This window comes from Schistocerca cancellata, chromosome 1, assembly GCF_023864275.1.
Source record: "Schistocerca cancellata isolate TAMUIC-IGC-003103 chromosome 1, iqSchCanc2.1, whole genome shotgun sequence".
Classification (NCBI taxonomy): Eukaryota; Metazoa; Arthropoda; class Insecta; order Orthoptera; family Acrididae; genus Schistocerca; species Schistocerca cancellata.
The window spans coordinates 1208218676-1208241180 of NC_064626.1; the positions used below are offsets into that span (position 1 = coordinate 1208218676).

A 22505-nucleotide genomic window follows, 5' to 3' on the forward strand; every position below is an offset into this window, starting at 1 on the left:
CAATAAAATTAGTTGCAAGAATGCTAACTTGATATCTATGGGCACTGCATGAAAGTACAAACTGAGGTGTTGAAGCAAAAGTAAGCGTAGAGACGCCAGCAGTTGCTGTGGGAATGGAACATAGAATCTCTCTACGAATAGTGTCAATGAGAGAGATGTAATGGCCATCGGTCACCATGAAGACAGGGTTCGTGGCTTTGGAAGTATAACACCTAAAACCCTATCATTACAAAAGAATCTTGTAAACCTCTGAGTTTTTTTTTTTTTTTTTAATTTTTTTTTATTCAGTATCGAGTTGCTGCAGGCCTTTCAAATCAGAAACATTTAGTTCATCACACACTGGACTATAAATTAAAGCCATACTCAACCAGCTGAATGTATTCCTTAATATATGTTAATGGTTCTAAGTTAATGGTTGCAAACTTAAAAAGCTCGATTTTTGGAAAATATTTTTCCAGAGAAGGGGTAATTTCTCAGCCTTAATATTTGCACTATTATGCTATGCAGTATGCTTACTTTTTACAGAGTATGAATGGTGAGAAGCTTACACTAAAAAAATACACTATTTAAATTAAAAAAAAAACAGATTTTTTGAATTTTTACATTCTTTGGCTTGCAATATCTTTGTTAAGGGGCCAGATAAAAATCTGAAAATTAAACACAAAATAGACCTTTATGATATCACACTTCAGTATAAATTTCATCTCTGAGATTCAATGGGATGTTCGAGAAAAGAAAATTACAAACATGAGTCAAAATTACATTTCTTAATATCTGCAATATTTGGACTACAGGAATAAAGTATATCAAACAATGGAAAATCCAGGATGGAATGAAACAATACCAGAGAAGGAAAGCTGCTACTCACCATATAGTGGAGATGCTGAGTCGCGATAGGCACAATAAAAAGATTCACACAATCCAAGCTTTAGGTCATTAAGGCCTTTGTCAGCAGTACACACACACAACTTGCACACAATTCTGCAGTCTCAGAGAGCTGGAACGTGTAGTTTCAGCTCTCTGAGACTGCAGACGTGTGTGTGTGTGTGTGTGTGTGTGTGTGTGTGTGTGTGTGTGTGTGTGTGTGTGTACTGCTGACAAAGGACTTAATGACCGAAAGCTTTGATTGTGTGAATCTTTTTATTGTGCCTATCGTGACTCAGCATTTCCGCCATATGGTGAGTAGCAGCTTTCCTTCTCTGGTATAGTGGAAAAAGTATATCAATTATATAATTTAAACACATGAAAAACACATGAAATTAAAGTGACGAATGATTATTTGTTGAAACAATCCTCTGCAGAAAGTTTCAGCAGGTTAGGAGACAGGATCTGCAAGTGTGTACAGGCTCACAGACAAGCCTGTACAAGTCTTTGTGTTGCCTTCCCTCTTCCACCAACATCTGTTCACTCACACACAGTTAACAATGAGCTCTTGAAGTGTGCAGTTTAACCATGGAGTCTCAGTGTTCTACTGGTGTTCTTGCCACAAAAGTGTGTATGGAGTGCTTCTTAGAGACATTACTTCAACTGAAGATTACAGTGAAGAAGAAAAAGTGTTGTTTCACTTAAAAGTGGACTCAAAAGGTTAACTCAACTTGCAAGTACCATGAAATTAAGTTCTTAAAGAAATTTCATCATATTTTGGCCAGTATTGCTTGGAACCTTTTAAGAAACATAAGCCTGTAACAAAAGGTCTGGGTGAAATAATGTCTGATCATTATTCTAAAAATAAAATCCCTTTTATCAGTATAATACTAGGATAGTCATTGTGTCTAACATGTTATTCTAAGACATTTGTCACTAATAAAGAAAGGGATAGTGATAGTTCAGATAAAGGATGTTGTTCAAGGGCGAGCTATTAAAAAAGTGGATTTAGCCTGTGAAATACTGTGCGTATTGCCTGCTGGTAAAATTAAAAAACTAAGTGAAGAAGAAAGACCTTTTGCAATGAATGCAAAAATTGAAAAGTGGCAACTACTGTCAAAAAGCATTTGGAAGTTCGATTTCAAAAGAAAAGTTGCGCTACACCACATGGAAGTCCTAATTTCATGATGAAAACACGATCGAAAAGATTATTAGGTTCCACAAAGATGACAATAACAGCTATTTGATGCCTCGTAACAAATATTGTTTCTGTGAAAGAAAATGGTACAAAGGTTCAGAGACAAAAAGGTTAATATTGTATAATTTGAATGAACTATCACTGAATTTAATGTTGGTGTTTGTTATATCACCAGAATGTAAAGTTGATGTTAGAAGGGGCCAGTCTTAGAGTGGCCTATAAAGATCTTTTGGAAGTTCTGGTTTGGAATATTGACAGTTACAATTGTGTGGTCATGGGAAAATGTCAAGTCTGTCCAGGCACACAAGCTTTACTCGATGTGTTTGAAGAATATGAAGATGGTGATTTGATGCCTGACAATACATAATACAAACAATGGGTGACACAAGACAGAATGGAAAAAGTGGTAATTACAAAACCACAAGAAGAGTTTTTTGAAGTGTTAGTAGCTAACCTTCAAAGCCTGAAAATACACATCACTTTATTGCCACAGTTCAGGGTAAATTTCTGAAAGGCAAAAAGCAAACCTTGGCAGTTGACGAATGCTTAATTCTTGCCGACTTTCCTGAAAACTATTCCTTTACAAGGGCACCACTGGGTAAACAAACAGGACACAGTTCATCCCTTTGTATTCTATTATGAAGACCAAGATTACTGAGTGTTTGAATAAATTATAATTTATGACCCCTTATCAACTGATGTTATCACTTGAAACAGTCATCACAGTCTCTCTGCAGGAATTATTTAATAAGATTAACTGCATGGAAAGTTTGCTGGAAAAGTAAGGAGAGACTGCAACCAAATATAGCAGCCCTGGACGAATACCGACAGAGACATTATACGTGGAGACCTATGACACGGATGTTGCATCCTGCAACAATCTTTGGATCAGAAGCCTGATCGGCAGCATCTACCTATGAGTGGTGAGTGAATCAAACATTTTTAGCAGCACCTCGACTTCCAAGCAACGAGCAATAATGGACAGGAAAAGATTGGCAGGCTGTGGATAATCTCATTTTAATTATAATTTGTGTATGCAGTAGACAATTGAATAACAATGTTTGATCAAACAGTGAATGCTACTGTTATCGATGGAGAGGACTATGTTAATCAGAACAGTGGTGATATGGATCTTGTTAATGAATCAGAACTATGTGGTAGAATTCAAAATGTTGATGCCCCGGAAAGTGAAAATACAAACTTGAATGTAAACATTGAACCATGTGTGGCAGTAACAGATAACAATAGGGTTGAGGCTGCATGAAGAGAGGACATACTGATGCAGTTTTTACAAAAAATGAAAGCTGATTTTGAAAAAACTCTATTATCATGAGCACAATCTGAACAAAAACTCTGAATAAATTAAAAAATTGACCAAAATGTTGGACCAAAAAGTAGTGAATTTTTGTAATGAGTTTTTGAGTCAGTTTAACAATTTTGCTCAGGAATGCAGGAAATCACTTGATGAGAAACAATCAGTTTATGCATGAGGTTACAACATAGTGTCAAAAAACTGAGCAGCTGTAAGTAAGATACAGAAACAAGTCAACTCACAAACCGAAGTAGTAAAACAAGCTTTATTGAGCAATGCTGTTACAAATAATGAGGTTGTTCGAGCTCATACTGCATGTGAGGAAAATACGAAATCAGTCATTAAAGTAGTATCAGGTGTGCAACAACAATGTTCTGATCTAGAATCAAAAATACAGACACAGGAAGGCACAATGAAAGAATGTAAGAATATCCCATACCCCAGTAGATACAAACATTATCCGGAAGGAAAAAGAAATGTTAATGCAAGAAAATCATGGTACAGGTAATTGTAAAAATCTTGTTAACAATGTGCTTGATGAAGGACAGTTTAAAGAATTTGTCTCATATAAAAGATTATATCTTCTGGATTTCATGAAACAATTTAAAGTTGTATTTGCACAAATTCAAAATGAATCAGAAAACATCGATACTTGTGTAAGATATGGGTAAATCTTGTGTCTGACCAGTATATTACATTTGCAACCTTTGAAAGTGTTTTTCTCTGCAAGAGAAATTATTTGCTAGGCATAATTATGATCGGCATGAGGGATTGATGCATGACTTTCTTCAAAAACACTGGGAGCACAATAGTTAGCAGACAATCCTATTAGTTGATCGTAATTTTAATAAAGCATTTACCATGGAAAGTAAGGAAACAGCGTTGCAAGCATTGAATTATTATGAGTTGTTGATCATTTAGAAGAAATAAATAATAAAGGAACGTCAAGAGGATCAAAGCAAGATTTGACTCATCGTAATCAACATTTTCAATGAAATGATGCACTGAGACAAGATAATTACGGACGTCAATTGTGGGACTAACAACACGACAATCAACACCAACACAATGACATGTGTGGAGATGAACATTGAGAACTTATCGGCATAATAATGACAAAATTCGAAACACTGAGAGGAGAGAAAATAATTTTGGTAGGCATAACCCACAGACAGTAGAAGATGGAAGAGTTCGGGATTGTTCGCCACTCAGAGATACGGATGACAGACATTGACAAAACGTGCAATCTATAAGTAGTTTCAGATGAGACTGCTCCAAAATGTCTGAAAAGTCTAACAGTTCAAATAGGAGACTACAAATGATTAAATGTGAAACTGATAATATTAGGGCTGACCTATTGAGAGAATATACACATGATGTAGATGAAGTGTTAAATCCAGGATTGAACTTAGTGTAAGTGGTCAGAAAAGTACAGCAATTTTAGATTCTGGCTGTGATACTACAGTGATGTCTACAAGTTCATATGAACAGCTTCGTGGAATAGAAGAGGTGCCAGTTTTCCCTGTCAATAGTGTACATATCATTACAGCAACTGGGCACAGAAGTCACACTGTTACTGGACAGGCACTCATTAGCTGCAAGATTTGAGACAGACATTTTGATGTGGTGGTACTGATTCTTGATTCTTTGACTGTGGACTAGATTTTTGGCAATGACTGGCTGGCAGAAAGAAGATATAAGATTGATTATGGAACAGAATGTTTAAGTGTTTGTGATGGGGATGATGAATCGGAGGTTAATTTCGCTGGTTTAGTGCAAGAAAAGGAGAACGTGTCTGCAGATTAGAAATTAGTGCGATTCAGAAGAAAACAGATAATGAGATTGAAGTGCCAGTATATATGAAAAATAATGCACCCAAAGAAAAGGAGCAAGAAGTTTGAGATGTCATATCAAAAATTCAGGAGGAAGTAGATGACTTAAGTAACTTGCCCGCTTCTCATCAAGAAGTATGACAAGAAGTTTTCGATATGCATGCCAAAGTACTTTAAGTAAACCATGACTTATAAGGTGATATCTCATATGATGGTTTTCAAACTCAATTTTTTTAGGAATTACTACAATGTGGATGTACTCCAAATTGGTCACTGCACCATTTTGAACTGTACTGTATGTGTGTCATGATTACTTTTTTTTTTTTTTTTTTTTGTTGCAGCATAATCTGTTAAAGTGAAGTGATCCTGTTGCATGTTTTCTTTCTGTGTTTACATGGTACCATAACCTGGTGACACTAACTACATCAGAGCATGCAAGCTGCTGACTAATGGGAGTAATCAACATTACAAAATGTGACATACAACAGTTTACAAATTTTCCATGCACAGCAACAACCAGCCATTCTACCTTACTGTCACCAAAACATTGCAGCGAACTAAGCAGTCATCCAACAGTTTACGAGTTTTCCATCGAGCAGTGCACAGTGACATCTGGCCATGCTGCATTATCACCACATCTGTACTGCGGCAAGCAGCGCAATCATCATAGCCCCATTTCTTCCACTCCACCAGAGCATCTGTGTGTGTGTGCAGACATCCTACCCAACAGGCCACGGATGACTGGGTGTTTATCGACAAATCCAACTGAAGTGGAACAGTGACAGTGTTGTCAATCCCATGTGAAGTATTTACTGTGCTGGTTAGGTATTTATAAAAAAAGCAGAGTACCTATGAGTGTAGTGATAAAATGTGACACAGAAGTGCAACGAAAACATATTTTTGGATATTGCAAAGATGTAAGGTATTTATGTATTCATGCATTTGTTTCATTCCCACTGAATCTCTTTTTGAATCCATTAATTACTAATGATAGTAGATGTAACTTTGATTACTTATCTATCTGTGTTTGTGTGCTTTGTAAAGCCCTTGATTACTTCTCTCTTTGCTGTGTTATCACAATCCTTGGTTACGATGATAGAAAGGATGTTAGATTTTGATAATAATTATTACTGTCCAGTTTATCAGTGCTTTATTGACTGATCTTATGAAATTGATTACTTCATTAAAAAATTAAAATATTGATTATTTCATTAGTTACTTTAATGATGAACTTTAAAGTTGACGCATTTAGTTATGAATTAAAGAAAGAAAAATGACAGTTATTAATGTATACTGTGCATTACAGAAACTGACAGTTTATGACCTAATGTCTTTATCTTTCTTTATTGATCTTTCATGGACACATTTGGAATAGTGTTCTGGGCCAGCTCAAAATCAAATTTGAAAGACATTTTTATTTTACAAAAATGGGCTGTTCGAATAATTACCCACAGTCTGACACAAGCTCACTGCAGTCCTCTTTTCAAAAAGTTAGGAATACTTACTCTGCGATCAGTCTATATACTTAAATGTGTACTCTTAACAAAGCTAATCTAAGTAATCTCCACACAAATGCAGACTGTCACAACTATAACACAAGGAACAAGAATGATCTCCACATAGAACAAGTAAGAAGAACATGAACTCAGACGCATGTAAGCCACATGGGCATTAAGCTCTATAATGCACTGCTTCAGTACATTAAATATTTAAAGGACAATACAAATTTTAAATTGGAACTTAGAAAAATTTTAATTGATAAATGTTGCTACTCAATAAATGAATATCTCGAAGACCAAGAAAATGACTTTACAAACTAATCTCCAAAATTTTCTATCTTTGTTTGTTTCAGCTTTTATTGTACTTTACTATCTATAGCACCAGTTATATATTGTTACTGAGAAACAAATTACTATAAACCATTTATGTGGAAAGAAACTGTAAGTTTGCTGTCATTTATTATAGACAGTTTCATTTTGTACATTCTATATTTTAATTCCTGTGTATGACAAATCCAATTGTAGACAATTTAATTTTGTATATTCTATATTGTTAATTTCTATGTATGACAAGTCCAATATTGTTTGTACGATGACATGGATGCTAAATAAATAAATAAATGAAGTGGATTGTTTTTATGATGATAAAAATAATTTCTCTTGGTAATGTTGTTGTCTAGTAACACACTTTTAATGTCAATAACATCAAGTGTTCTTTAATTAAGGTTATATTTTATTCTCTTCTGTTCTTCCCTATTTGAGATCCGGGGATATGTGAGGGCACAGTGACCTCTCATGGCACACGCATACACGCCCCCCCGACCCCCCCCCCCCCACACACACACAGACACATATATACAGATCAAAAGTGTTAATGTTTACTGAGTGTCTGAATAAATTATAATTCATGACCCCTTAACAATTGATTTTCTCACTTGAAACAGTCATCACAGTATCCCTGGAGGAACTATTTAGTGAGATTAGTTGTATGAAAAGTTTGCTGGAAAAGTAAGGAGAGAATGCGACCTAATATAGTGGGCCTGGAGGAATACCAAGTGGGTTGCTGTACACTGACACTTCAACATAAGGGCATAGTGGCTTGTGTTTACAGTGAACAGTGGTGGTTTGCCAAAGTTGATGTCAAAACCAAGATGTGCATGTTACATTTTACCATCCACCAAGGCCAAGAACCACATTTAAAGAAGCTGCACAGGTTCAAGTCTGGATGCCTGTCTTTCAACCAACTTCTCAAACTCAGAGAGGAAATTTCTCTGTTGTTCAATGAACAATGTAGTAAAAACAAATAAGTTAAGAACAAGATAATGTAAGTAGCTGGTTCACAGAAAAAAGTTATCATAGGTATGTATGAATTGTGTAACTGACCTACACTCTATCTGTCAGTCCAGATATTGCAGATATTAAGAAATGGGTTTCTGACTCATATTGGTAATTTTTTTTAATTAAAAATTTTTTTTATTTAATTATTTTTTTAATTTTTTGTAACTTCCCACTGAATCTCAAAGTTGAAATTTATACTGAAGTTTGATATTATAAAAGTCTGTTAGTGTGTAATTTTCAGATTTTAGTGTAGTCCCCTAACAAAGACACTGCTGGCCAAATAATGGAAAAATACAAAAATTCTGTTTTTTAAAATAGTCTTTTTTTTAAGTGTAATCTTTTCACAACTGATACCGTATAAAAATTAACTATACTACATAGTGTAATAGCACAAAAAAAATATTAAGGCAGATTAGGAATATATTTAGCTAGATGCTCATGGTCTTAAATAGTCCAATGTGTGCTGAACAAAATGCTTCTTATTTGAAAGGTCTGGGGCAACCCATTACTGAACAATTTAAAAAACTGGAGATGCTTATAAATGCGAAAGAATGCCACTATTTTTAACTCATACCAATAAAAAAAATTTAAAAATGTTTTTGAGTCCATGAAACATGAGGGAATCCACCCAGTGAATATCATTTTTTTCTGAGATGGTCAAGCAACCAGTGCTAAACAACTTGGTGTGGATTGATCCAAATATCATCATCATCAAAGGCATTTACTCGTTGACGAGTGTGAAATGTCTTTTAGAAGTGAGTATGAAATGCCTTTTAGTAGTGCTATCTGTAGATTCTTTGATGGTTAAATAGTCCAATTCTGGAGCCACAGATTCTCCTGCAGTAATGGCATACCCATTTGGTGTTGACTGAATGGTGTAGACCTCCTGTTCTCTTCTGTGATCTCTCTTCCTATTCTCCTGCAATTGTCTCTGCTTTTCAAAATTAAGTGTTCCTTGATGAACCATTCGGCATCATTTGGATCTACCTAGGGCTGCAGTTTCCAATCATTTGTGTATTTGACATTTTGTCATATTTGATTTGAGGACATCTTTACATCGTTTTGTTTGCCCTCCCTGATTGCGTTGGCCATTCTCCAATTGGGACAACACGATTTGATAAGGGAGTTCGGCATGCGGTGGATATGACCAGCCCACTGAAGTCGGTGTTTGACAGTTTTTGCTTCAGTGATGATGGAGTTGGTTTCTTCCAAAATGCTGTTGTTTGATTGCCAATCCTGCCACTTTCCTTTCATTCTCCTTACACAGCATTGGTGGTATTTTTGTAAGGATTTTAAGTGACGCCTGTAGGTGGTCCAGGTTTCACATCCATGAAGAAGTGTATGCATGATAATGGCATAGGAGACTGTAAGCTTAGTTTTAACACTCAAATCATGGTCATCAAATACTCTTTTAAAGACGACGACCATACGCAGTACTTGCAGACTTTGCTTGGTGTTGAATTTCTGCATCTATGTCTGAATTTGCAGAAATATGGCTTCCCAGGTATGGAAAATCTTCTTTAATCTCTAGAGGTGTTCCATCAACTGTGATAACTGGAGCTGCTGCAGTAGAATTTGGGGCTGGCTGATAGAGGACTTTTGTTTGTCTGTGTTAAGCTCTAAATCAATAGATTTGTACACCAGGCTGAACGCATTTAGGATAGCTTGTAGATCTCCCCCCCCCCCCTCCTCTCACTCTCTCTCTCTCTCTCTCTCTCTCTCTCTCTCTCTCTCTCTCTCTCTCTCTGTGTGTGTGCATTCCTAAGGAACCAAACTGCTGTGTCTGCCCATGATAACGATATCATCAGCATACCAAAGTTTGATGACAGCTGTTGTGGTTATTTTGCTTTTTGCTCGAAGTTTGCTAAGGTTGAATAGCTTACCATCAGTTCTATACGGTTTTTCAACACCCAATGGCAGGTTTTCCTTAACAAGGTGAAGTTTTGTTCCCACAAATATCGAGAATAGGCTACGTAAAAATAACACATACCTGCTTGACTCCTGTGGTAATCTTAAAACGTTTTTCCAGGTCCATTGCTTGCAAGGACAGGGCATTCATGTTGCCATGTAGAAGCCAAACTATGTTAATGTATTTTCCAGGTCATCCATTTGATGCCAGAATTTTCCAGGGTGCTTCTCGATTAAGAGTCCAAGACTTTAACAACGTCTATGAATGCCATGTACAGGGGTTGGTTCTGTTCTTTAGATCCACAGTGCCTTGATTAGATCTAAAGCCACACTGAGTTTCATGTAGGATTTTTTCAGCCAAAGGATCCATCCAGCTGTTGAGATTAGTGATATTCCTCGGTAGTTTCCACAATAGGTCTTCTCAACTTTTTTGAATATAGCAATGATATTGGTTGTCACACAGATCTGCAGGTATTGTCTCAGTATTCCATATCTTGGTGATAAGAATGTGAAAGTTTTTGATTAATTTGGTACTGCCATTTTTAAATATTTCAGCTGGGCTTCCATCCAGTCCAGGGGCTTTGTCATTCCTCAGTTGGTGGATAGTTTCTTCAACCTCTTGAAGGGAAGAGTCATCAGTCATAGGCTCTTGAATGGGTTTTTGTGGTATTTTTGTAAAAACGTCCTCGTGCATTTCTGAATCTCTGTTTAGAAGTTCTTCAAAGTGCTCCTTCCACCACGAGTTGACAGATGCAGAGTCTTCAAAAAGTTGTGTACTGTCTTTAGATCGATGGGGTAGGTCTTTTTTTTGGAGGGGCCACAGATTGCTTTGGTGGCAGTGAAGAAGGGTCTGGAGTTGTTGGTTGCTGCTGAATTTTCCATTTCGGTTGATTTTATAGTCCATCATTGGTTTTTAAGAACTCTGGTTTTCCTTTAAACATCAGCTTTGGCATGGAGACAACGTTGTTTTTTGTGGACTGATTCTGGATCATTTTGCCAGGGATTGTAGGCCTTTCTTTTTTACCTAACATGCTTTGAATTTCATTGTCATTTTCATCAAACCAGTCTCGATGTTTTCTTTCGATGAATCCAGTTGATTCTTGGCAAGCTGAAAGCATGATGGTTTTAAGTATTGACCGGTGTTATCCAACAGCAGACTCAGCAGACAACTTTTGCTTCACAATGTTCTGGAACTTCCTTTGGACCTCTTTATCTTTTAGTTGTTCTAGATTTAGCAAATATTTTGCTTTTTTCTTTTGCTTCCACCATTTGGGTGGCACTTATAGAGCAATTACTGAATTTATCATTCGGTGATCTGTCCACCAGTCTGTGACGAAGCAAGCTGGGATCTCTTTACTTCCTCTCTTGTCTTGGCATCTTCCTCCTTAAATTAATTTTATTTTCATTTTTGCCTCATTACCATTAAAATGCATGAGTATAATCTGTATTTTCACAAAAGAGAAAGTTTGACCCTCAGTCTTAAGAAATATAGCACCAGATCTAATTTTGTGCTTAGTTTTGTGGATGTAATTAATTTCCTAATTCATTTTGACCATTCCTACCTAACACTTTTGTTATAGGGTGTAATAGGTAATTGTTTCACGACTTAAACTCTATTGTTGACTTATAAACAAATATAAATTCTGTACTAATTACAAACATTTGGAAGAAGACCTACTAGGATTCTTTAAGTATTTATTTGGCTCTATACAAAAACATGTTAGCAATGCCAGCCCTTAATTAATTCCAAAATATTTACCAGGTTTGTTGATAGATTCAGTTAGTTGAATGAGTTATGTTTTAATAGTAATTTCTGTAAATTAAGCACCAAACAATGTATAGTTTCAGTGCCTGTTATTGTGAGGATATATAAAGGCCCAATTTTTGGTCCAGATACATTCAGGCCACGGCCAATTTTCAGATGGGAAGTCTGTATACTTTAGAGTAATACGTGTGTTAAAACAATGACAATGTCTGTTCAGTAGTGTCACACGTACTGTATTATTCTGCAAGAACTGTGTGGTTAGATTTTTACTGTTCATAGATGTTCAACAGTAAACTATTGTAGCAGTATGCTGACGTTTGCCTGCACACTATTAATGAGGCTTATCAAAAGTCAACCAATAGTGAACTGGCCGTATAACAGTGTAATATTGTGGCGTTGTGAACATAAAGCAATTCTGCAGCTGTTGGTTACATCATTTACAGTTGTCAGTGTTGAACTTCCACCCCCCCCCCCCCCATTTTTCAGTCAGTATTAAAATGCAGTACGTCGACACCAAGGGCTATCATCAAAGAAATAAAGTGGGCGAACATCACATACGGTGCCCTTTCGGGTGAGGGCTATTGTATTTGGGCACAATAAACTAGGACTCGCAAACTCTGAACAGTGAACTCAAGAACAGTTTACAATACAGTGATTCTAATGAAGAAGCTGCAGCAGCCAATCAGTGAATGGGTTTCATGGCCACACTATGACAGCAGCCAGTTCTATTGGAGCAGCCATTGAGTACAGGTGCAGCCAATCAGCACACTGGTGGAAGCAGCCAACCAGGATAAACAACACGCATCGCCGAGAAAATTACAACTTGCAGCAGCCGTGCAGACGATGAGTCACGATGACGACCGCAGCAGCAGTAAACGAATGAATAAAAATAAGGTAATTCACTGCAAAAGCCATTTTATGTTAAGTGATACATAATGCGTGGCCTTAACGAACAAGACAGTGTGATGGGGGAGAATGGACAACAGAGGAGTGATGCGACTGATAACAAAGCTGTGGAGGTTAAGTTTTTAAATGAACAGAAAGACTTAATGGGGACTGGTTCTGTAGATTATAGTGGCTATAAATCGGACACGAATGTAACTTTGAATGATGGGGATAAAAATCCTATTGTAGATGAAATGATAAAAATGTCATTTACATTGTGTGGTGATGTGAGCAAAAATGGACAAAAACAGTACTGAAGTGGATGAAGTCATTCAGGCTAAGAGGGAGGAATCTAGTAGTGAAAGTCAGCAAGGGCAAAAGTTTATGGCAGACATAAAATTTTAAGCAATGTTAAGGCAAATTATGAGTAGTTTGAGTATTATGAGTACGAAAGAAGACATTAGTAGTATGAAAGCAGACATTAGTAGTGTGGAAAATAAAACTGCGAGCATTAAAACTGACATGGCTAGCTTAAAGGATGAACTGCAGAAAGAAATTAATAAGGAAATTAAGATAGTCAGCTTTAATTGTTCAGAATTAAATAAGAAGGTTGAGGCACTAGCGAAAGATTGTAATGAAATAATAAAGAGAGTAGAGCAGAATACTAATGTGAAATTAATATTAATGAGTAGTAAATGTGTACATGAGAGAAAGAAACTTTGGGATGACTATAGTAGGAGCGTGGAGGCTTCCGAGAAACAGTCAAAGCAGCCAGGAAAATAGGGTTGAACTTGAGAACCAAATCGATCAGATTAAAAATGATTTAGAAACGGAGGTAGAAACCAAGTTTGCAGCAGTGGTAGAGGAAAAACTGGTAAAAGTAAGAGTAAAAATAAAAGTGTAGATTCAAAATCGGTTGAAATGGAGAAACAGATGGAAGAGGTACAAAATATAAAGCATAGGATATGTAGTGTCCCAAACAGTCATTCATTTGTTAGTTGTAAGAAATTTAGTAACTTTGAACCATATGTGGAAATGCATCCACTGGATTTCATTAGGAAATTTAATGATTAGCCTGAAACGTGGAATGACAAAGAGAAAATATCATTTGTGAGAGGTTTTTTGAAAGGGGATGCTTATCGATGGGCAGCTCAGGTAGCTGATAGTTGTACTTCATGGCATAGCTTTAAGAAAGCACTTTTAGATGACTATTGGTCCAAAGAGAAGCAGCAGAGAATTTTGAGTGAATTTTGGCGAAAAGAGAGATTTGGCACTAGGAAGGGTACTGTGAAAGCTTTCTGTCAGCTTTGAATAAACAAACTGAAATATTTGGGCAAAGAGCTAGGCAGTGAATCAATAATTATGGCTTTAGAAACTAAGTTGCCTCAGAAAGTTAGAGAATTGCTTGTACCTGCCCCTACGGGTAATATTAGTGATTTTTTTAAAATTATGTTGATGTTGTGGAGAGGGTGAAGCCCTCAGTGGAAGATCGTAGGAAGAATTTTGATGACAATAATCAACCAGGGAGAGAATTTCGGGTAAGTTGGATGAACAGGACTAATTATAGTAGAAATTCAAGGAATGGTTGGGTGGAGGATAGCCACAATGCGCATGGAAATGGTAGGAGAAATTCAACTAACAGAAATGGAGGAAATGATTTTAATTCTGGATCAAACCATTTAAACTAGATAATGCTCCAGTTTTGGCTTGAATTACAGCAGGTAGTGATGAAGAGCCACTGTAGCGAAACGAGCACTGTATCATTTGTGAAATACATAGGCGAGTGAGTGTGCTGGGACTTATCCCATTTCACTGCTAGTAACGCCACGACACCATAAAATGTCTGAGCATAGTGCATAAGTATTGCACCATAATTAAGAATAAAATCAAAAGTTAAAGTTACTTTTTCAAACTTTGCCAAAATGTGCTTTAGAGTAATAATGTTTTAAATGTCAAGTCTCAGACTGATTAGGTCAATAGTTTACCTAAATACATCGTTTTAATGCTATTTATCAGTTGCCAAAGATGTCTTCCATCACTCATCAGTGCCCCACTCATTCTCTCTGCCCACAACATGGTAGTATAAAAACCTTTCTGTTTCATTATGATTGTGTATCCATTTTTATTGTATAGAGGGACTGTAGAATTTTTGTGCTTGTTGCCCTCTAAGGATAATATTTTTTTTTGCATTCTAGGAATATGGTCTGATGACAATCTAGATGACATCAAAACCAGTTACCACTGCTGTGTGATTTTTTGCAGTCAAGACTGATAATTATTTCAAACACAAATATTAATTAACCATTTTCATATTGGCACTTCTTCAGATATTAATGACACTGCGTGCAGTCCAGTTGCACTTCCCCTGACAGTGTCTTTGGTGGCATTCCTACTTATCCCTGGATGGAATCTCCAATTCCAACAAAAGCTTATGTTACTTATTATCTTAAAATCCTGTGTGTTTCTGCTGTTATCATATAAGTGTTGTCTTCTGCTTTTCAGCTGGTAGCACATTGTCCTTAATCTCTTCATATATATATGAATATAATAGAGGGAAACATTCCACGTGGGAAAAATATATCTAAAAAGAAAGATGATGAGACTTACCAAACAAAAGCGCTGGCAGGTCGATAGACACACAAACAAACACAAACATACACACAAAATTCAAGCTTTCGCAACCAACGGTTGCCTCATCAGGAAAGAGGGAAGGAGAGGGAAAGACGAAACGATTTGGGTTTTAAGGGAGAGGGTAAGGAGTCATTCCAATCCCGGGAGCGGTAAGACTTACCTTAGGGGGGAAAAAAGGACAGGTATACACTCGCACACATACACATATCCATCCGCATATACACAGACACAAGCAGACATTTGTAAAGGTACAAATTTGTAAAGGTACAAATGTCTGCTTGTGTCTGTGTATATGCGGATGGATATGTGTGTGTGTGTGTGCGCGCGAGTGTATACCTGTCCTTTTTCCCCCCTAAGGTAAGTCTTTCCGCTCCCAGGATTGGAATGACTCCTTACCCTCTCCCTTAAAACCCAAATCGTTTCGTCTTTCCCTCTCCTTCCCTCTTTCCTGATGAGGCAACCGTTGGTTGCGAAAGCTTGAATTTTGTGTGTATGTTTGTGTTTGTTTGTTTGTCTATCGACCTGCCAGTGCTTTTGATTGGTAAGTCTCATCATCTTTCTTTTTAGATATATTTTTCCCACGTGGAATGTTTCCCTCTATTTTTTTTAAAGAAGCATGTGTGTCAATTTTTACCTCTCTATCTACATTATTCCATGGTTTATTAAGTTTTCAAATTTATACTGACTTTTTGGGTATGTACTTGTATCACGAATAATTGTGTGGCACTATATATGAGCTCACTTTAAGGTGTTTATTGTCCTATTACTGAACTGGTAGACTTCTTATTTTTTCAAAGGAGTTAGATAGTGTTTGAAGTATTACCAAAAATGGACGCTCCTCACTGCTATCTGTTCATTAAGCAAGGTGTAACTGGGACATTTTTGATTACAAAATATCCTCCAGGAGATCAAGATATCTGCCCTTTTCTCCTCTGGCGCAGCAATTTAAGCTGTGAGGTAAGATATTGGAGGAGTATGACCGGTGTTACCCAAGTGTGCTGCAAAATTGGACTTGTCAACTATATCTCTTCTATCCAATACCATATGCTCATGGTATCTCACCTCCAGTCTTCTTCCTGTCTGTGTCACAGCATTGCAATCCAATCATTCTCCTGTTTTCTTGGGTTACAAAGATTGTGTTTTTAATTTTTAATTCATTTTTACTATTCTTTTGTATAAACTCTTGGCCTCCACTTTTTAAGTAAAATAAATCCTGTGTAAACGAATATTAGAATAAGAGGGCACTGTGATGCCTATGTAATGAATTGAGCTTTGCTCCATGTAATTGTAGGCTAAAAGCTCAGTTCAAAATTTGTTTGTTAGTTGCTATATTCTTCTGTATTGACATCATGCTGAAGTTGTAATATGTGCTTTTATTACGCGAGTCTTCAAGACTTTAATATCGGGTATGTACTGCATGTCATAAATGTAGTGTACTCATGTGACTTAAGACTATGTTACATAATATGGTGTTCAGGTCTGATTTTATGTCTTGTACTTCTTTATCACTGACAATGGTCACACAGTGACTGAAATTGATTTGCTGTAATAAATTACTTCAAACCTGCAAATTTTAATATAATATTGCAGTCACTGACCACATGGTTCTCAATGGACTGAAACCTAAAGAGGTGTTCTGTTTTACTTTTCAGATGTAGACTTCCAAATGTAAATTACACTGTCAACATTAAGTGACACTGCAAACCTAAAGTGCTGAATTTTTTAAATATTAGACACAGAAGTAAAGAGAGATACAGGTGCAAATGACTTCTAAATTGGCGACTAATACAAACTGAACCTACACACTTTAACTGAAAAAAACAGGAGAATTAATTAAATATGGTAAAAAAAAAAATCTACAAACCTTTGTATTACCTTCTGCCCTCAGCCTAGGAGAAAAATATAAAGCTCAAAATTCCATAAATGTACTCATTTTTTTCTCAGTACTGCCTACATACCTTCTTTTTCTTATTGGCTTTCATTTTATGTTTCTTCTTTTTCTTTGGAGAAGAAGAAATGGCAACAGAGTCTTTCTTTTTTGCATCTCCAGAGATTGCCTCTTCTTCATCAGAGCTGCAACACAAAAAAGTTGGTAAATAATATTTCATCCTGAATTTGATATGTGGTAAACTATATATATTCGTTAATGAAATAATTAAGAGCATTCTACTGGTGCCAGAACTGTACGAGCTTACGACAGCCTGTTTCTAAGTGCCTATTTCAACCTTTTAATTGGTTAGCTTTGATAATACTTTCTGAAAGAGAGCTTTGTAGTGTTAAGTAAATTAGAGAGAAGCATTAGCAAGAGAGCTTTGTCGTGTTCAGTAAAACAATGAGGAGCATTAGCAGGCTGAATATTTGAGTCAGACAACACAGGATGTTGCATGCCTGAGTGCCAGCCCAGCATATAATATTAACTAGCTAGGAATGTTCATTATTACATACATTACAAAGTTCAATGAAACATTAATTGGTCAAACACTTATTATCTGTGAGTATTCCGCATTAACCTCCTTTCCTACTTCATTTCATAGCGTTATACAGAGAAGGGACTTGGGCTTTAACAGTACACTTCATCAAGTGCCTTATTTCTTTAAAGTTAACTGTATGATTCTTGGACAATGTATTATGTACACGAGAAGTAATATATTAAGCTTCAATACAAAAGTCTTTAGATATGTGAGTGTGTTAGTACTGTGCACTTTTGACAACATGGTCGCATATCAAGGGAAAAGTTATTGACTCCCATAAAGGCTACAGAATTAGCACAATATATTAATTTACAATACTATTTGGGAATGCAGTCTCCTTCTATAACTACAAATCCCCGGAAAGTGAAAATCTATGTACAACTTTGGGCAAAACAAGAAGTTGCAATTGCACCTAGATCTGTTTTGCTCTGTGATGTCACCAAGATGGAAGACATCCTATTTAAAGCAAATGCAATGTGATGAATGTGACATCACTCATTACACCCACAAACAAACATAACCAATACACAAAATATTTATCTCAGTAGAATGAAAGTAATAGGCCAACCAAGGAAAGTAGGGAGTTTTGGGACAGGACATCTAAATATACAATAATAAGAATAGTGACTCCATTTCGAAACAAATATTAATCCAAAAATCAAGCACATGAAATTCTTAACATTCAACACAACCAAAAAAAGAAAACTAGTGGTACCATAAATTTTACTTGTCTTATATAACTCAGACAAAGACGATGATACCAGTAACCAACATAAATCCTGCTATTGCAAACTTTTGTTGACTGAATAGGTCATATGAACTCCTCAATAAGAAGAACTCAAACATAAACTCAAAACCCGACACCGCAAATTTCACTTGACCTGTCTGGCAGTTCCAACAAAGCCCGCGGTATCAAAAACCAATGCATATAAATTGTCCAATCCATCATCCAGACCTTGACTTAAACCTATCTATCTAAGACCACATTACAACAACCTGAAATCCACTCACATAATTAATATAAAAAACGTAACCTAACTAATGATAGAAAACCAATATTCAAAATATCTATCAACCACAATCCAATACAATAATTACCAAACACCAACAAGAAAAACCTCCTAATTCATAAAAACTTGCATCATCAACAATTTCAATAATTCCACACAAAAACATAAATCCATCAGCCGCAATAAGCAAAATCACTCACTAGTAATCCGGGACAAACTCTTGCAACAGTAACCTAATATGCTCAACTCATAATGTCAAATGACTCATTAACATACCTAACAAACAACTCTGAAACATAAACAATCAACACAAGAGAGCATCACCATATACAGCAAAATGCCACGTACAATGCGGCCCGACTGAAAAACACCACATTACCATGAAGTTATACAACACAACACAACACAGTTACATCACAGGTCACAGCACATTGGTGGAATCGCAACTTTTGGTTGATCCCAACTTTGTAGTGGGACATTTCTGATAAAACTTGATACTTGGCTTATACACAAAAAGAATGTGCTCACAATCCTATAGCAATAGAAGGGCACAAAACACTTCTGCAAGTTCCTCATAAGCTGGACACATTAAGAGTATAAAAACAGTTGAACTGCTAAAACAATAGGAGATGGAAAGAATAGTGGTCATTAGCAGTGTGACAACAAGGGTAAAATCTTCTCAGATATTGTTGAAAGGAAAGTGCGAGTATTAGTTGAGGACCAATTGGATGAAAATCAGTGTGGGTTTAGGCCTCTTAGAGGTTGTCAGGACCAGATCTTTAGCTTACGGCAAAATAATGGAGAAGTGTTATGAGCGGAACAGGGAATTGTATCTATGCTTTATAGATCTAGAAAAGGCATATGATCGGGTTCCTAGGAGGAAGTTATTGTCTGTTCTACAAGATTATGGAATAGGAGGCAAACTTTTGCAAGCAATTAAAGGTCTTTACATGGATAGTCAGGCAGCAGTTAGAGTTGGCGGTAAATTGAGTTCATGGTTCTGAGTAGTTTCAGAGGTAAGACAAGGCTGCAACCTGTCTCCACTGTTGTTCATATTATTTATGGATCATATGTTGAAAACAATAGACAGGCTGGGTGAGATTAAGATATGTGAACACAAAATAAGCAGTCTTGCATATGCGGATGACTTAGTTGTGATGGCAGATTCGATTGGAAGTTTGCAAAGTAATATTTCAGAGCTAGATCAGAAATGTAAGGACTATGGTATGAAGATTAGCATCTCCAAAACGAAAGTAATGTCAGTGGGAAAGAAATATAAACGGATTGAGTGCCAAATAGGAGGAACAAAGTTAGAACAGGTGGACGGTTTCAAGTACTTAGGATGCATATTCTCACAGGATGGCAACATAGTGAAAGAACTGGAAACAAGGTGTAGCAAAGCTAATGCAGTGAGCACTCAGCTACGATCTACTCTCTTCTGCAAGAAGGAAGTCAGTACCAAGACTAAGTTATCTGTGCACCGTTCAATCTTTCGACCAACTTTGTTGTATGGGAGCGAAAGCTGGGTGGATTCAGGTTACCTTATCAACAAGGTTGAGGTTACGGATATGAAAGTAGCTAGGATGATTGCAGGTACTAGTAGATGGGAACAATGGCAGGAGGGTGTCCACAATGAGGAAATCAAAGAAAAACTGGGAATGAACTCTATAGAAGTAGCATTCAGGGCGAACAGGCTTAGATGGTGGGGTCATATTACATGCATGGGAGAAGCAAGGTTACCCAAGAGACTCATGGATTCAGCAGTAGAGGGTAGGAGGAGTCGGGGCAGACCGAGGAGAAGGTACCTGGATTCGGTTAAGAATGATTTTGAAGTAATAGGTTTAACATCAGAAGAGGCACCAATGTTAGCACAGAATAGGGGATCATGGAGGAACTGTATAAGGGGGGCTATGCTCCAGACTGAACGCTGAAAGGCATAATCAGTCTTAAATGATGATGATGATGATGATGATGATGTTTTTGTCTGGGTAAGAGGGCATTACGCAGATGGCATGAGCCTTCAGAGCACATACCTTACCCAGCCATTATGATGAAGTTGAGTAACAGAAGATCCTGTCATGACTGCGTATAATCAGCCTGCAATGTGCAGCTTACATGCCAAAAATAATATAGAAGCAAAACAAATATTGGCAGTGTTCTGTGTTGCAAGAATGACACCACATGCCAGAAGTCATTAAGTCATGGGTCAAATCTGATATACATTCTTAATCTGCAGCCCATGATTAGTGTTGCCGTCTTAGACACGGGGGTCCTGGGTTCGATTCCAAGCTGTGTTGTTGCTTTTCTCCGCTCGGGGTCTAGGTGTTTGTGTTGCCCTCATCACTGATGTGCAAATCACCAAAGTGGCTCAAACAGAAAAACCAAATGATCATTTGACTTCACTTTTGCAATTGCAGATGAACATTGAAAGAGCTCCGTTATTTGCACAGACTGGTACAGGTCCTTAGCAAGGAGAAACTGCCAGCTGCTTAGCCCCCCCCCCCCCCCCCCTTCCCAAAAAAAGAAAATTAAGGGAAAAAACTGTACCTTTGGAATTTTGCTTCCATATGAATTTTTAGATTTTGACACAACTCTATATGGTTGTATAGACAATAAAGGTGATGACTGGCAGAAGAATTTTCACCTCTGCACTGAGTCTGCTTGTCACCTTCAGACCAAATGGAAAATGAACTTAGCAGGTAAAATCACATGTAACGTACAAGACATCTTTATCCTTCTTCAATCTACTTCTGTAAAACAAACACAGATTAAATTATTCATGTTCATTACAGAAGTGTCTGATTCCACTTGTCTGCTTTGACCCATGTCTTCATCAACATGGTGGAAATGGCTCTTCCAAGCATCTCCAATACACACAGCGACAAACACAAAAATACATATAAATAAGATGGTAACATTCCCCTCCAAAAATACAATCAAACTAACAGGACAACTGCAGGAAACTGGAGGTTTTAGGGCGGGGACAAGCAGTAAACAGTAAAAACAGAAACACGCCACTATCCCAAAATATACAAACATATGAAAAAAAAATAAAAAAAATTACAACATTCTGCCACACCAACAAAATCTACAGGAATTGGACACTTCCCTTGACCTACATAGGTCACCCACAGCTGACAACACCAAAACACCAACAACAGCTAAAACTACGGAAATTGGAATCTGACATTTCCCTTTACCTATACAGGGTGTCCCATTTTAATTTATACCAGCCAATATCTTTGGAGCGGCACAATTCTGCAAAAACAGTCTCTAGCAAAAGTTGTAAGGTTTGAAGGGGGTCATGGAATGGTTACCTAAAAATGACCTTGAACCCTGTTTTCAAGGTCAAACCAAGGTCAAGTTCAACTTGAAAAGGCCTTGAAATTCTCTAGCAGGGATTAACTTGAAAGCAAATTGCATTAGCATTAGCAGAACCCAATGTGCACCACTTAGAGGGTGCCAAATCAGAGACAGCATTGTGATTGTGCCAGCACAATAAGAGAAGAGAAGGGTGGAGCTGTGAGGCTAACTAATATGTGTCATTGTCAGGGAATTTGAAATAATGACTGGAGGTTCGTAGAAATTTTACCTTTGGAGACTCTGAAAATTCTTTGGCTGTACTCACTTAGAATGGTTCTTGACTGGTGTGACTCTCATAATTTTTTTTCTTATGGACTTAGAAAAAAATGTGTGTTACGGGATTTAGTAAAATTCCACCTCGTCGAACTCTGATAAATTTTGCCTCGTGGGACTCAGAACAATCACGTCTCGCGAGACCCTAATGAGTTC

General features: G+C 37.0%; 1 protein-coding gene across 1 annotated transcript in view; it reads right to left on the minus strand.

Annotated features, from left to right (window-relative positions):
* LOC126094666 (NKAP family protein CG6066) overlaps positions 1-22505 on the minus strand; it is a 59137-nt gene that overhangs the window by 32037 nt on the left and 4595 nt on the right. The window contains exon 2 of the mRNA XM_049909179.1: positions 17191-17305. Coding sequence (XP_049765136.1) covers positions 17191-17305 — 115 coding nt within the window. The remainder of the gene's footprint in view (positions 1-17190; positions 17306-22505) is intronic.